The 14,118-nt window shown below is 50.3% G+C and overlaps 1 protein-coding gene across 6 annotated transcripts in view; it reads left to right on the forward strand.

The window, feature by feature from the left end:
• SPTAN1 (spectrin alpha, non-erythrocytic 1) overlaps positions 1-14,118 on the forward strand; it is a 316,746-nt gene that overhangs the window by 256,336 nt on the left and 46,292 nt on the right. For all 6 annotated transcript variants that reach the window (XM_069237004.1, XM_069237007.1, XM_069237009.1 and 3 more), the window contains 2 exons: positions 9,537-9,613; positions 9,711-9,920. In XM_069237004.1, the coding sequence (XP_069093105.1) occupies positions 9,537-9,613; positions 9,711-9,920 (287 nt within the window). The remainder of the gene's footprint in view (positions 1-9,536; positions 9,614-9,710; positions 9,921-14,118) is intronic.

Raw genomic sequence — 14,118 nt, forward strand, 5'->3', positions numbered from 1 at the left:
TTTACAGAGTGACCTTAGCTCTCTCATCTGTAGATGGAGGTAAGGTGTGGTGTCGAGTTCCACCACATTCACATCTGTGCTAGACATTATGCTTCTAAAAGTTGGAATACTTTTTAAGAAACTAAAACTGGTTCTAGAATCTAATTCAAACTTTTACAAACTTTTAAACTCTAAAAGAAATGCTAAACAGGATCTAACACAAGGCCCTAGCAGGTCTTTTAAGAATTTAGAAAAATTTTCAAATTGCAAAAATCAATTTCTAATGACAATTTTGGAATTTGTCGTGTGATCAGGTATTGGCTGAGTAGTCCAGCAAATGCAAAGTCTTGTACCCCACCGCTGATCCACCAATGTAGGAAGTTGGCTCTGTATGTGCTATTTCAAAGTAAGGAATAGCATGCACAGAGTCCAAGGGTTCCCCTTAGAGGTAAAATAGTGGTAAAAATAGATAATACTAATGCTCTATTTTGTGGTAGTGTGGTCGAGCAGTAGGCTTATCCAAGGAGTAGTGTTAAGCATTTGTTGTACATACACATAGACAATAAATGAGGTACACACACTCAGAGACAAATCCAGCCAATAGGTTTTTATATAGAAAAATATCTTTTCTTAGTTTATTTTAAGAACCACAGGTTCAAATTCTACATATAATATCTCATTCGAAAGGTATTGCAGGTAAGTACTTTAGGAACTTCAAATCATCAAAATTGCATGTATACTTTTCAAGTTATTGACAAATAGCTGTTTTAAAAGTGGACACTTAGTGCAATTTTCACAGTTCCTAGGGGAGGTAAGTTTTGATTAGTTTTACCAGGTAAGTAAGACACTTACAGGGTTCAGTTCTTGGTCCAAGGTAGCCCACCGTTGGGGGTTCAGAGCAACCCCAAAGTCACCACACCAGCAGCTCCGGGCCGGTCAGGTGCAGAGTTCAAAGTGGTGCCCAAAACACATAGGCTAGAATGGAGAGAAGGGGGTGCCCCGGTTCCGGTCTGCTTGCAGGTAAGTACCCGCGTCTTCGGAGGGCAGACCAGGGGGGTTTTGTAGGGCACCGGGGGGGACACGAGTCCACACAGAAATTTCACCCTCAGCGGCGCGGGGGCGGCCGGGTGCAGTGTAGAAACAAGCGTCGGGTTCGCAATGTTAGTCGATGAGAGATCTCGGGATCTCTTCAGCGCTGCAGGCAGGCAAGGGGGGGATTCCTCGGGGAAACCTCCACTTGGGCAAGGGAGAGGGACTCCTGGGGGTCACTTCTCCAGTGAAAGTCCGGTCCTTCAGGTCCTGGGGGCTGCGGGTGCAGGGTCTCTCCCAGGCGTCGGGACTTTAGGTTCAAAGAGTCGCGGTCAGGGGAAGCCTCGGGATTCCCTCTGCAGGCGGCGCTGTGGGGGCTCAGGGGGGACAGGTTTTGGTACTCACAGTATCAGAGTAGTCCTGGGGTCCCTCCTGAGGTGTCGGATCTCCACCAGCCGAGTCGGGGTCGCCGGGTGCAGTGTTGCAAGTCTCACGCTTCTTGCGGGGAGCTTGCAGGGTTCTTTAAAGCTGCTGGAAACAAAGTTGCAGCTTTTCTTGGAGCAGGTCCGCTGTCCTCGGGAGTTTCTTGTCTTTTCGAAGCAGGGGCAGTCCTCAGAGGATGTCGAGGTCGCTGGTCCCTTTGGAAGGCGTCGCTGGAGCAGGATCTTTGGAAGGCAGGAGACAGGCCGGTGAGTTTCTGGAGCCAAGGCAGTTGTCGTCTTCTGGTCTTCCGCTGCAGGGGTTTTCAGCTGGGCAGTCCTTCTTCTTGTAGTTGCAGGAATCTAATTTTCTAGGGTTCAGGGTAGCCCTTAAATACTAAATTTAAGGGCGTGTTTAGGTCTGGGGGGTTAGTAGCCAATGGCTACTAGCCCTGAGGGTGGGTACACCCTCTTTGTGCCTCCTCCCAAGGGGAGGGGGTCACAATCCTAACCCTATTGGGGGAATCCTCCATCTGCAAGATGGAGGATTTCTAAAAGTTAGAGTCACCTCAGCTCAGGACACCTTAGGGGCTGTCCTGACTGGCCAGTGACTCCTCCTTGTTATTCTCATTATTTTCTCCGGCCTTGCCGCCAAAAGTGGGGCCTGGCCGGAGGGGGCGGGCAACTCCACTAGCTGGAGTGTCCTGCTGGGTTGGCACAAAGGAGGTGAGCCTTTGAGGCTCACCGCCAGGTGTGACAATTCTTGCCTGGGAGAGGTGTTAGCATCTCCACCCAGTGCAGGCTTTGTTACTGGCCTCAGAGTGACAAAGGCACTCTCCCCATGGGGCCAGCAACATGTCTCTAGTGTGGCAGGCTGCTGGAACCAGTCAGCCTACACAGCTAGTTGGTTAAGTTTCAGGGGGCACCTCTAAGATGCCCTCTGGGTGTATTTTACAATAAAATGTACACTGGCATCAGTGTGCATTTATTGTGCTGAGAAGTTTGATACCAAACTTCCCAGTTTTCAGTGTAGCCATTATGGTGCTGTGGAGTTCGTGTTTGACAAACTCCCAGACCATATACTCTTATGGCTACCCTGCACTTACAATGTCTAAGGTTTTGTTTAGACACTGTAGGGGCACAGTGCTCATGCACTGGTACCCTCACCTATGGTATAGTGCACCCTGCCTTAGGGCTGTAAGGCCTGCTAGAGGGGTGTCTTACCTATACTGCATAGGCAGTGAGAGGCTGGCATGGCACCCTGAGGGGAGTGCCATGTCGACTTACTCATTTTGTTCTCACTAGCACACACAGGCTTGTAAGCAGTGTGTCTGTGCTGAGTGAGGGGTCTCTAGGGTGGCATAAGACATGCTGCAGCCCTTAGAGACCTTCCTTGGCATCAGGGCCCTTGGTACTAGAAGTACCAGTTAAATGGGACTTATCTGAATGCCAGGGTGTGCCAATTGTGGATACAATGGTACATTTTAGGGGAAGGAACACTGGTGCTGGGGCCTGGTTAGCAGGGTCCCAGCACACTTCTCAGTCAAGTCAGCATCAGTATCAGGCAAAAAGTGGGGGGTAACTGCAACAGGGAGCCATTTCTTTACAGGTGGGCATCCAAAGGCCCCCCTCATTCCACTTCCAGTGGTGGGGGTTCCCTTTGAAAGAGTGGGTGTGGACATAGTTGGTCCACTGGAACCTCCCACAGCCTCAGGAAATATGTATATCCTGGTAGTAGTGGATCATGCTACCAGGTATCCTGAAGCTATTCCCCTTAGGTCGACTACTGCCCCTGCAGTAGCCAAGGCCCTCATTGGTATCTTTACCAGAGTGGGTTTCCCTAAGGAGGTGGTGTCTGACAGAGGTACCAACTTCATGTCAGCATACCTAAAGCACATGTGGAATGAGTGTGGAGTGACTTATAAATTCACTACACCATACCATCCACAAACTAATGGCTTGGTTGAGAGATTCAACAAGACATTAAAAGGCATGATCATGGGGCTCCCAGAAAAGCTCAAAAGGAGATGGGATGTCCTCTTGCCATGTCTGCTTTTCGCTTACAGAGAGGTGCCACAGAAGGGAGTAGGATTCTCACCCTTTGAACTTCTGTTTGGTCATCCTGTAAGGGGACCACTTGCCCTTGTTAAAGAAGGCTGGGAGAGACCTCTCCATGAGCCTAAACAGGACATAGTGGACTATGTACTTGGCCTTCGCTCTAGAATGGCAGAGTACATGGAAAAGGCAACCAAAAACCTTGAGGCCAGCCAACAGCTCCAGAAGTTTTGGTATGACCAAAAGGCTGCACTGGTTGAGTTCCAACCAGGGCAGAAAGTCTGGGTTCTGGAGCCTGTGGCTCCCAGGGCACTCCAGGACAAATGGAGTGGCCCTTACCCAGTGCTAGAGAGGAAGAGTCAGGTCACCTACCTGGTGGACCTGGGCACAAGCAGGAGCCCCAAGAGGGTGATCCATGTGAACCGCCTTAAGCTCTTCCATGACAGGGCTGATGTGAATCTGTTAATGGTAACAGATGAGGATCAGGAGGCAGAGAGTGAACCTCTCCCTGATCTTCTGTCATCAGACCCAAAAGATGGCACAGTAGATGGAGTGATCTACTCAGACACCCTCTCTGGCCAACAGCAAGCTGATTGTAGGAGAGTCCTACAACAGTTTCCTGAGCTGTTCTCCCTAACCCCTGGTCAGACACACCTGTGTACCCATGATGTGGACACAGGAGACAGCATGCCTGTCAAGAACAAAATCTTCAGACAGTCTGACCATGTTAAGGAAAGCATCAAGGTGGAAGTCCACAAGATGCTGGAATTGGGAGTGATTGAGCGCTCTGACAGCCCCTGGGCTAGCCCAGTGGTCTTAGTCCCCAAACCCCACACCAAAGATGGAAAGAAAGAGATGAGGTTTTGTGTGGACTACAGAGGGCTCAACTCTGTCACCAAGACAGATGCCCATCCAATTCCAAGAGCTGATGAGCTCATTGATAAGTTAGGTGCTGCCAAATTTCTAAGTACCTTTGACTTGACAGCAGGGTACTGGCAAATAAAAATGGCACCTGGAGCAAAAGAAAAGACAGCATTCTCCACACCTGATGGGCATTATCAGTTTACTGTTATGCCCTTTGGTTTAAAGAATGCCCCTGCCACCTTCCAAAGGTTGGTGAATCAAGTCCTTGCTGGCTTGGAGTCCTTTAGCACAGCTTATCTTGATGATATTGCTGTCTTTAGCTCCACCTGGCAGGATCACCTGGTCCACCTGAGGAAGGTTTTGAAGGCTCTGCAATCTGCAGGCCTCTCTATCAAGGCATCCAAATGCCAGATAGGGCAGGGAACTGTGGTTTACTTGGGACACCTTGTAGGTGGAGGCCAAGTTCAGCCACTCCAACCCAAGATCCAGACTATTCTGGACTGGGTAGCTCCAAAAACCCAGACTCAAGTCAGGGCATTCCTTGGCTTGACTGGGTATTACAGGAGGTTTGTGAAGGGATATGGATCCATTGTGACAGCCCTCACTGAACTCACCTCCAAGAAAATGCCCAAGAAAGTAAACTGGACTGTGGACTGCCAACAGGCCTTTGACACCCTGAAACAGGCAATGTGCTCAGCACCAGTTCTCAAAGCTCCAGATTATTCTAAGCAGTTCATTGTGCAGACTGATGCCTCTGAACATGGGATAGGGGCAGTTTTGTCCCAAACAAATGATGATGGCCTTGACCAGCCTGTTGCTTTCATTAGCAGGAGGTTACTCCCCAGGGAGCAGCGTTGGAGTGCCATTGAGAGGGAGGCCTTTGCTGTGGTTTGGTCCCTGAAGAAGCTGAGACCATACCTCTTTGGGACTCACTTCCTAGTTCAAACTGACCACAGACCTCTCAAATGGCTGATGCAAATGAAAGGTGAAAATCCTAAACTGTTGAGGTGGTCCATCTCCCTACAGGGAATGGACTTTATAGTGGAACACAGACCTGGGACTGCCCATGCCAATGCAGATGGCCTTTCCAGGTTCTTCCACTTAGAAAATGAAGACTCTCTTGGGAAAGGTTAGTCTCATCCTCTTTCGTTTGGGGGGGGGTTGTGTAAGGAAATGCCTCCTTGGCATGGTTGCCCCCTGACTTTTTGCCTTTGCTGATGCTATGTTTACAATTGAAAGTGTGCTGAGGCCTGCTAACCAGGCCCCAGCACCAGTGTTCTTTCCCTAACCTGTACTTTTGTATCCACAATTGGCAGACCCTGGCATCCAGATAAGTCCCTTGTAACTGGTACTTCTAGTACCAAGGGCCCTGATGCCAAGGAAGGTCTCTAAGGGCTGCAGCATGTCTTATGCCACCCTGGAGACCTCTCACTCAGCACAGACACACTGCTTGCCAGCTTGTGTGTGCTAGTGAGGACAAAACGAGTAAGTCGACATGGCACTCCCCTCAGGGTGCCATGCCAGCCTCTCACTGCCTATGCAGTATAGGTAAGACACCCCTCTAGCAGGCCTTACAGCCCTAAGGCAGGGTGCACTATACCATAGGTGAGGGTACCAGTGCATGAGCATGGTACCCCTACAGTGTCTAAACAAAACCTTAGACATTGTAAGTACAGGGTAGCCATAAGAGTATATGGTCTGGGAGTCTGTCAAACACGAACTCCACAGCACCATAATGGCTACACTGAAAACTGGGAAGTTTGGTATCAAACTTCTCAGCACAATAAATGCACACTGATGCCAGTGTACATTTTATTGTAAAATACACCACAGAGGGCACCTTAGAGGTGCCCCCTGAAACGTAACCGACTATCTGTGTAGGCTGACTAGTGTTAGCAGCCTGCCACAAACCGAGACATGTTGCTGGCCCCATGGGGAGAGTGCCTTTGTCACTCTGAGGCCAGTAACAAAGCCTGCACTGGGTGGAGATGCTAACACCTCTCCCAGGCAGGAATTGTCACACCTGGCGGTGAGCCTCAAAGGCTCACCTCCTTTGTGCCAACCCAGCAGGACACTCCAGCTAGTGGAGTTGCCCGCCCCCTCCGGCCAGGCCCCACTTTTGGCGGCAAGGCCGGAGAAAATAATGAGAATAACAAGGAGGAGTCACTGGCCAGTCAGGACAGCCCCTAAGGTGTCCTGAGCTGAGGTGACTCTAACTTTTAGAAATCCTCCATCTTGCAGATGGAGGATTCCCCCAATAGGGTTAGGATTGTGACCCCCTCCCCTTGGGAGGAGGCACAAAGAGGGTGTACCCACCCTCAGGGCTAGTAGCCATTGGCTACTAACCCCCCAGACCTAAACACGCCCTTAAATTTAGTATTTAAGGGCTACCCTGAACCCTAGAAAATTAGATTCCTGCAACTACAAGAAGAAGGACTGCCTAGCTGAAAACCCCTGCAGCGGAAGACCCGAAGACGACAACTGCCTTGGCTCCAGAAACTCACCGGCCTGTCTCCTGCCTTCCAAAGATCCTGCTCCAGCGACGCCTTCCAAAGGGACCAGCGACCTCGACATCCTCTGAGGACTGCCCCTGCTTCGAAAAGACAAGAAACTCCCGAGGACAGCGGACCTGCTCCAAGAAAAGCTGCAACTTTGTTTCCAGCAGCTTTAAAGAACCCTGCAAGCTCCCCGCAAGAAGCGTGAGACTTGCAACACTGCACCCGGCGACCCCGACTCGGCTGGTGGCGATCCAACACCTCAGGAGGGACCCCAGGACTACTCTGATACTGTGAGTACCCAAACCTGTCCCCCCTGAGCCCCCACAGCGCCGCCTGCAGAGGGAAACCCGAGGCTTCCCCTGACCGCGACTCTTTGAACCTAAAGTCCCGACGCCTGGGAGAGACCCTGCACCCGCAGCCCCCAGGACCTGAAGGACCGGACTTTCACTGGAGAAGTGACCCCCAGGAGTCCCTCTCCCTTGCCCAAGTGGAGGTTTCCCCGAGGAATCCCCCCCTTGCCTGCCTGCAGCGCTGAAGAGATCCCGAGATCTCTCATAGACTAACATTGCGAACCCGACGCTTGTTTCTACACTGCACCCGGCCGCCCCCGCGCCGCTGAGGGTGAAATTTCTGTGTGGACTTGTGTCCCCCCCGGTGCCCTACAAAACCCCCCTGGTCTGCCCTCCGAAGACGCGGGTACTTACCTGCAAGCAGACCGGAACCGGGGCACCCCCTTCTCTCCATTCTAGCCTATGTGTTTTGGGCACCACTTTGAACTCTGCACCTGACCGGCCCTGAGCTGCTGGTGTGGTGACTTTGGGGTTGCTCTGAACCCCCAACGGTGGGCTACCTTGGACCAAGAACTGAACCCTGTAAGTGTCCTACTTACCTGGTAAAACTAACAAAAACTTACCTCCCCCAGGAACTGTGAAAATTGCACTAAGTGTCCACTTTTAAAACAGCTATTTGTCAATAACTTGAAAAGTATACATGCAATTTTGATGATGTGAAGTTCCTAAAGTACTTACCTGCAATACCTTTCGAATGAGATATTACATGTAGAATTTGAACCTGTGGTTCTTAAAATAAACTAAGAAAAGATATTTTTCTATATAAAAACCTATTGGCTGGATTTGTCTCTGAGTGTGTGTACCTCATTTATTGTCTTGTGTATGTACAACAAATGCTTAACACTACTCCTTGGATAAGCCTACTGCTCGACCACACTACCACAAAATAGAGCATTAGTATTATCTATTTTTACCACTATTTTACCTCTAAGGGGAACCCTTGGACTCTGTGCATGCTATTCCTTACTTTGAAATAGCACATACAGAGCCAACTTCCTACAGACACTGTAGGGGCATAGTGCTCATGCACTTATGCCCTCACCTATGGTATAGTGCACCCTGCCTTAGGGCTATAAGGCCTGCTAGAGGGGTGACTTATCTATACCTGTAGGCAGTGTGAGGTTGGCATGGCACCCTGAGGGGAGTGCCATGTCAACTTACTCTTTTTATCCCCACTAGCACACACAAGCTGGCAAGCAGTGTGTCTGTGCTGAGTGAGGGGTCCCCAGGGTGGCATAAGACATGCTGCAGCCCTTAGAGACCTTCCCTGGCATCAGGGCCCTTGGTACCAGGGGTACCAGTTACAAGGGACTTACCTGGATGCCAGGGTGTGCCAATTGTGGTAACAAAAGTACAGGTTAGGGAGAGAACACTGGTGCTGGGGCCTGATTAGCAGGCCTCAGCACACTTTCAAATCATAACTTGGCATCAGCAAAGGCAAAAAGTCAGGGGGTAACCATGCCAAGGAGGCATTTCCTTACACAACCTCAAACTCAAAGCTAGTGTCACCAGACATGCTGCATTTCTACACTGCCCACGATGGTGCTCTCAGGGGAATGTTTCCCTATGAAGGGAAGGGTTGGGTGTCTTCCCTGCTTGTGATCTCTGGTATTTACAATGTATTTGTTTAGTCATCGAACAAAAGATTCACATTAGCAGTTTGATCTGTGTAAACCTTCCTGGTATTTTTACTACTGACCTTGATGTCTAGAAGTATTGCTGCTAATTCAGCGCCTGGTGGGGGAAATGTGCAAGAAGACCCCAACCACCATTAGCCCAAACACCATTCAGGATGTACTGGAGCTCACAAATTGCCACGTGTAAGTGACACAAAAGTGTATTTCTACGTGCATGCACAGGCAGACACATGCGTGTGCACACCACGCCGCCTTCATTGGTTGCTTTTCTAACAAGCAGGTTAGACCGTACGTGCTTAGGCTTCTCACATACAATCCAAATGTAGAGTTTGCATTCAGAAATCATGTTCTATGACCAAGTACTCTATATTGTCATTTCTTTTTAGTTTCTTCTTATATTGCTCCCAACCATAAGCATTCTGTTCCTTACTTTCCAGGATCAGTCTTCATGCATTTACACTGTTCTGTAAAGTTTTAGGCAGATACAGGGCGAGAGTTCCACGTTAACATTTCAGCACCCTGTAATTCCCAGATAATCCCACAGCCATTGGTCATTAAGAAAGGGTTTCTGTTTTTTCGCTGTGGTCATGTCTTTGAGGAGCGGGCTCTTGTGTGCTACAGACTGGATAGTTGAGAATGTGCAGGCACATGACGGAGGCTGAGCAGAGTAGAGCAGGTGCTGATGTTTCAATTTACTTTCTCCAGGTGAGAAGGAGAACAGTCTGAAGACCGACGACTATGGCCGCGATCTCTCCTCGGTGCAGACACTCCTGACAAAGCAGGTGAGTGCCAGCAAGCGACCCTGTTGCATCAGCTCCAGATGGGCTCACAGTATCTGCATGCTTTGCTAATGCTGTGTTCTTCTCCTTTCAACTCAAGGAAACCTTTGATGCTGGTTTGCAAGCCTTCCAGCAGGAGGGCATCACCAACATCACTGCACTGAAGGACCAGCTGCTGGCAGCCAAGCACGTGCAGTCGAAGGCCATCGAGGCGCGCCATGCCAGCCTGATGAAGCGCTGGAACCAGCTGCTCTCCAACTCTGCTGCTAGGAAAGAGAAGCTGCTGCAAGCCCAGGAGCACTACAGAAAGGTGAGGACGCGTAGCAGGCGGTAGAACCAGGGGAGCAGAGACGCATCTTGGGGAGTCTGTTCCACGGACCGGCCTGTCAGACAGTTTGAGGCCTGCAGCAAAAATGTAATGTCTTGCCCTGTGGATGCTGCTTTCATCTTGTCCGGGTGTGATCAGCAGCAGCTGCTTCAGTCTATTAAAGAATGTGCTCCAGGGGTCTGGTGCCATGAACCTGTTTATCCGTACACACAGCCTTGTTACTGAAGACAGCAGGCAATGCTTACAGTTAAAATCTATCGGTAACTGGTGCTGAAGGACAATGGGGCAACTGCCCCTCTCTGCCCTCCACTTGTGACGGCCAGGTCTCTGGATGCCATTCCAAGGGAAGTACAAGAATTGGAAGGGAAGGCCGCAGACGGGACTGTCCAGTACGTTTCACTCGCGGTGATGGCATTATGAAGGTGTCTCATTCACGGACGATATCCTCCAGCATCAGAAAGAACAGGCAAAGAGTAGCGTAGAGAGGAAGGGGGTAGGAGGCTGGCTCTCTATACGGTGCACTAAAGAAGTGCACTGTGCAGAGTCCAGTGGATTCCCAACGGGTGCTGCAGAGGCAAAAGTAGAGGACTAACTTTTTTGTGGTAGTGTGGACGAGCAGTTACACTTATCAGAGGGCAGTGTTAAGCATTTGTTGTACTCAGAGGCAAATACATGACACACTCAGAATAAATCTGAGACCAATTTAGAAAAATAACCTTTTATATATGTTTTGAGACCAAGAACTTTGTGAAAGAGTAATTACTGTTTTTATAAATTTTTACAGGTAAGTAAAGCATTCAACCCTGTGCACCTCTAAGCACAAAGCAATCCTATGGAAGGAAAAAGCAATGATGTGTAGAAATAGTCGCTTTCAGGGTTTCACCTTCAGGATTCGAGGTTGTAGTGGGCCAAGGTCCAAAATACCACCAGCAGTTCCTCGGGAGGGGCCCGGGTTCACTGGGAGCAGGGTGCTGGTGAGGTTGTAGTGGGCCAAGGTCCAAAATACCACCAGCAGTTCCTCGGGAGGGGCCCGGGTTTCACTGGGAGCAGGGTGCTGGTGAGGTTGTAATGGGCCAAGGTCCAAAATACCACCAGCAGTTCCTCGGGAGGGGCCCGGTTTCACTGGGAGCAGGGTGCTGGTGAGGTTGTAGCTGGGCATGCTGCAGTGAATGGGGGACCACCTGGAGACAGGCTGCACAGGGGGACTTGGGGGACCATTCTGAGAGCTCCCAAACAGGGGCTTGGGTTTCAAGGGGTCTTAGACCAATGGGGCACAGCTGGTTCTTCGTCCCCAGGCTTGGGGTCTCTGATGCAGAGTGATTAGGGCGGCTGGACCTAGTGTGCAAAGATGCTCCTCGTGATTAGGGACAAACAGCTGGCAGGGGCAAAATCAGGACAGCTGGGCCACTCCCAAAGTGGATCTCCATGATGCTGATGTCCCTAGATAGCTGCTCAGTCATGCAGTCAGTCCAGTAGGAATCCATATTAGACTCACTGATAGTGTTTGGTGCAGGGTGTCCAATGCCCCAGGAGTTGGTGCTGCACGGCTCTGGTGGATCCTAATGTCTTCACACTTCCTGGGGAGACAGGTCTGGTCCTCCAGAGCACGAGCACCTCCTCCTGGTTGTCTGTAGCATCATTCGGGCTGGGGAGCTGCAAGTCGGTGGACCAGACTCTGCTTGTTTGTATCTGCAGACTGCAGGGAAGTAGCTCTTCTACTCCAAAGGAGACTGGTGGCAATTTTAGAGGTGCTGGCAGGCTACTCGAGGCTCTGGTAGTTCTCCAGCTTGCAGGACGAGTCACAGTTGCGATTGTCGAGAGTTGCAGGCAGGGTGTTGTGCCAAACGTTCTCAGCCGTTCTGCTGTTCTTGCCAGGCAGTGATTCTTCTTCGTCCTCCTCTTGATCCGTTGAATCGGAGTCCTTGGTATGAGGGGTGCCACCTAAGAACTCAATTTGGTTTTTTTTTTTAAGTGGAGTGCCAGGTAGCAGCCAATGGGTTCCCTACCTTTAGTGTGTCTACAACCTGTATCGACCACTCCTGGAGGGAAGTGGGCATAAGCCTGACCCTAAAATGCTAATTCTGTCCAAAACCAGAATGGAAGAATTTGAAAAGTGGTGTCCACATCAGCTGGTCCACCTTAGGGGTGAGTGTGGCTGGATAAGGGCACACCTCCTAATCTTACTAATTTTCCTGCCTGTCTTGCCTCCAAGAGTGGGGTCAGGACAGGGGTTTGGTCATCTCTGCCACCTGAAGCAACCTGGGTTGCATGACAAATGCGGCTGGACCTTTGAAGCATCCCGCCCCGCAATGTACATCCTGCATGAAAGAGGTGTCAACACCTCCGCCCAGAGCAGACTTTGTTCCTGGCCTCTGAGAGCATAGGCTCTTACCTCAGGAGGTCAGAAATATCTGTGGTGGCTGAGCTGGTTGAGACCAGTCAGTCAACACAGTAGCTATAGGATTTTCATGGCACCTCTAAGGTGCCCTGTGGTGCATGTATTAATAAATCCTTCACTGGAATCAGTGAGTTTATTAATGAGTTGTTTGATACCAAACATCCCTGTGTTCAGAGAAGACTTGACAAAGACATAGCAGGGGTATATCTGCTCATGCCGATATGTCCTCACATGTGATATATCCTCACATGTGATATAATGCACCCTGCCTTAGGGCAAGAAGACCTTCTGTAGGGGTGACTTACAAATATCATATGCAGTGGTAGGAGACATACGGGGATGTGTGACAGGTCGTGTTTTCACTTTTGTCTGCAACAAGACACACAGCCTGAGATGGCATCACTGTGTTTGGTGAGGGGTTCCTTAGGCGAGAGAAGGCTCCAAGTCATTCATTCTCAGAGGAGTGAGCAGAGAAATGTTGAGTGGCAGGGATCCTTGTTGTGGTGGCAAACACAACATAAAAAACCACAAATGAGCCAAGATGGATACAAGTTTAGCCGCACCTGGTGTATTTAAACAGAGACCTCAAGAAAACAGATGTAATGGGATGTCCTGGGTGGAAGCTAATTGGTCAGTAAACTGTGTAATAGGTAAAGAGCATTTTGACTGAAGCGTGACAATGAATCTCCTTTTGCCGCGGTTTCAGAAGTGAAACATGTTGTGCTAAAATGGACAATGCAATGGGATAGTAGAGGGAAGGGCCGTATAATGAAACGAGGTGCATCAGTGTGAGGGAATAGCTGAATGGAGGCTTGTAAAGGGAATATTGATGAATGGATGCAATGCTGAAGATGCAGGATAGTGGTCGGTGGTGGAGCTGCAGGGAAGAGGAAGGAAGGTGCAGATCAGTGGTTGGTGGTGGAGCTGCAGGGAAGAGGAAGGAAGGTGCAGATCAGTGGTTGGTGGTGGAGCTGCAGCGAAGAGGAAGGAAGGTGCAGATCAGTGGTTGGTGGTGGAGCTGCAGGGAAGAGGAAGGTGCAGAAGTAGTGGTCAGTGGTGGAGCTGTAGGGAAGAGGAAGGGAGGTTCAGATCAGTGGTTGGTGGTAGAGCTGCAGGGAAGAGGAAGGCAGGTGCAGAAGTAGTGGTCGGTGGTGGAGCTACAGGGAAGAGGAAGGAAGATGCAGAAGTAGTGGTCGGTGGTGGAGCTGCAGGTTAGGGGAAGTAAGGTACAGAAGTAGTGGTTGGTGGTGGAGCTGCAGAGATAGTGGTTGGTGGTGGAGCTGCAGGGAAGAGGAAGTAAGGTGCAGAGATAGTGGTTGGTGGTGGAGCTGCAGGGAAGAGGAAGTAAGGTGCAGAGATGGTGGTTGGTGGTGGAGCTGCAGGGCAGAGGAAGGAAGGTGCAGAAGTAGTGGTTGCTGGTGGAGCTGCAGGGAAGAAGAAGGAAGTTGCAGAAGTAGTTGTCGAATGGTGGAACTGCAGGGAAGAGGAAGGAAGATGCAGATTAGTGGTTGGTGGTGGAACTGCAGGGAAGAGGAAGGAAGTTGCAGAAGTAGTGGTTGGTGGTGGAACGGCAGGGAAGAGGAAGGAAGGTGCAGAAGTAGTGGTCGGTGGTGAACTGTAAGGAAGAGGAAGGAAGGTGCAGAAGTAGTGGTCGGTGGTGGAGCTGCAGGGAAGAGGAAGGAAGTTGCAGAAGTAGTGGTCGGTGGTGGAGCTGCAGGGAAGAGGAAGGAAGGTGCAGAAGTAGTGCTCGGTGGTGGAGCGCCTGTAAATAGCAAAGAACAG

This window comes from Pleurodeles waltl, chromosome 6 (genome assembly GCF_031143425.1).
Source record: "Pleurodeles waltl isolate 20211129_DDA chromosome 6, aPleWal1.hap1.20221129, whole genome shotgun sequence".
Lineage (NCBI taxonomy): Eukaryota > Metazoa > Chordata > Amphibia > Caudata > Salamandridae > Pleurodeles > Pleurodeles waltl.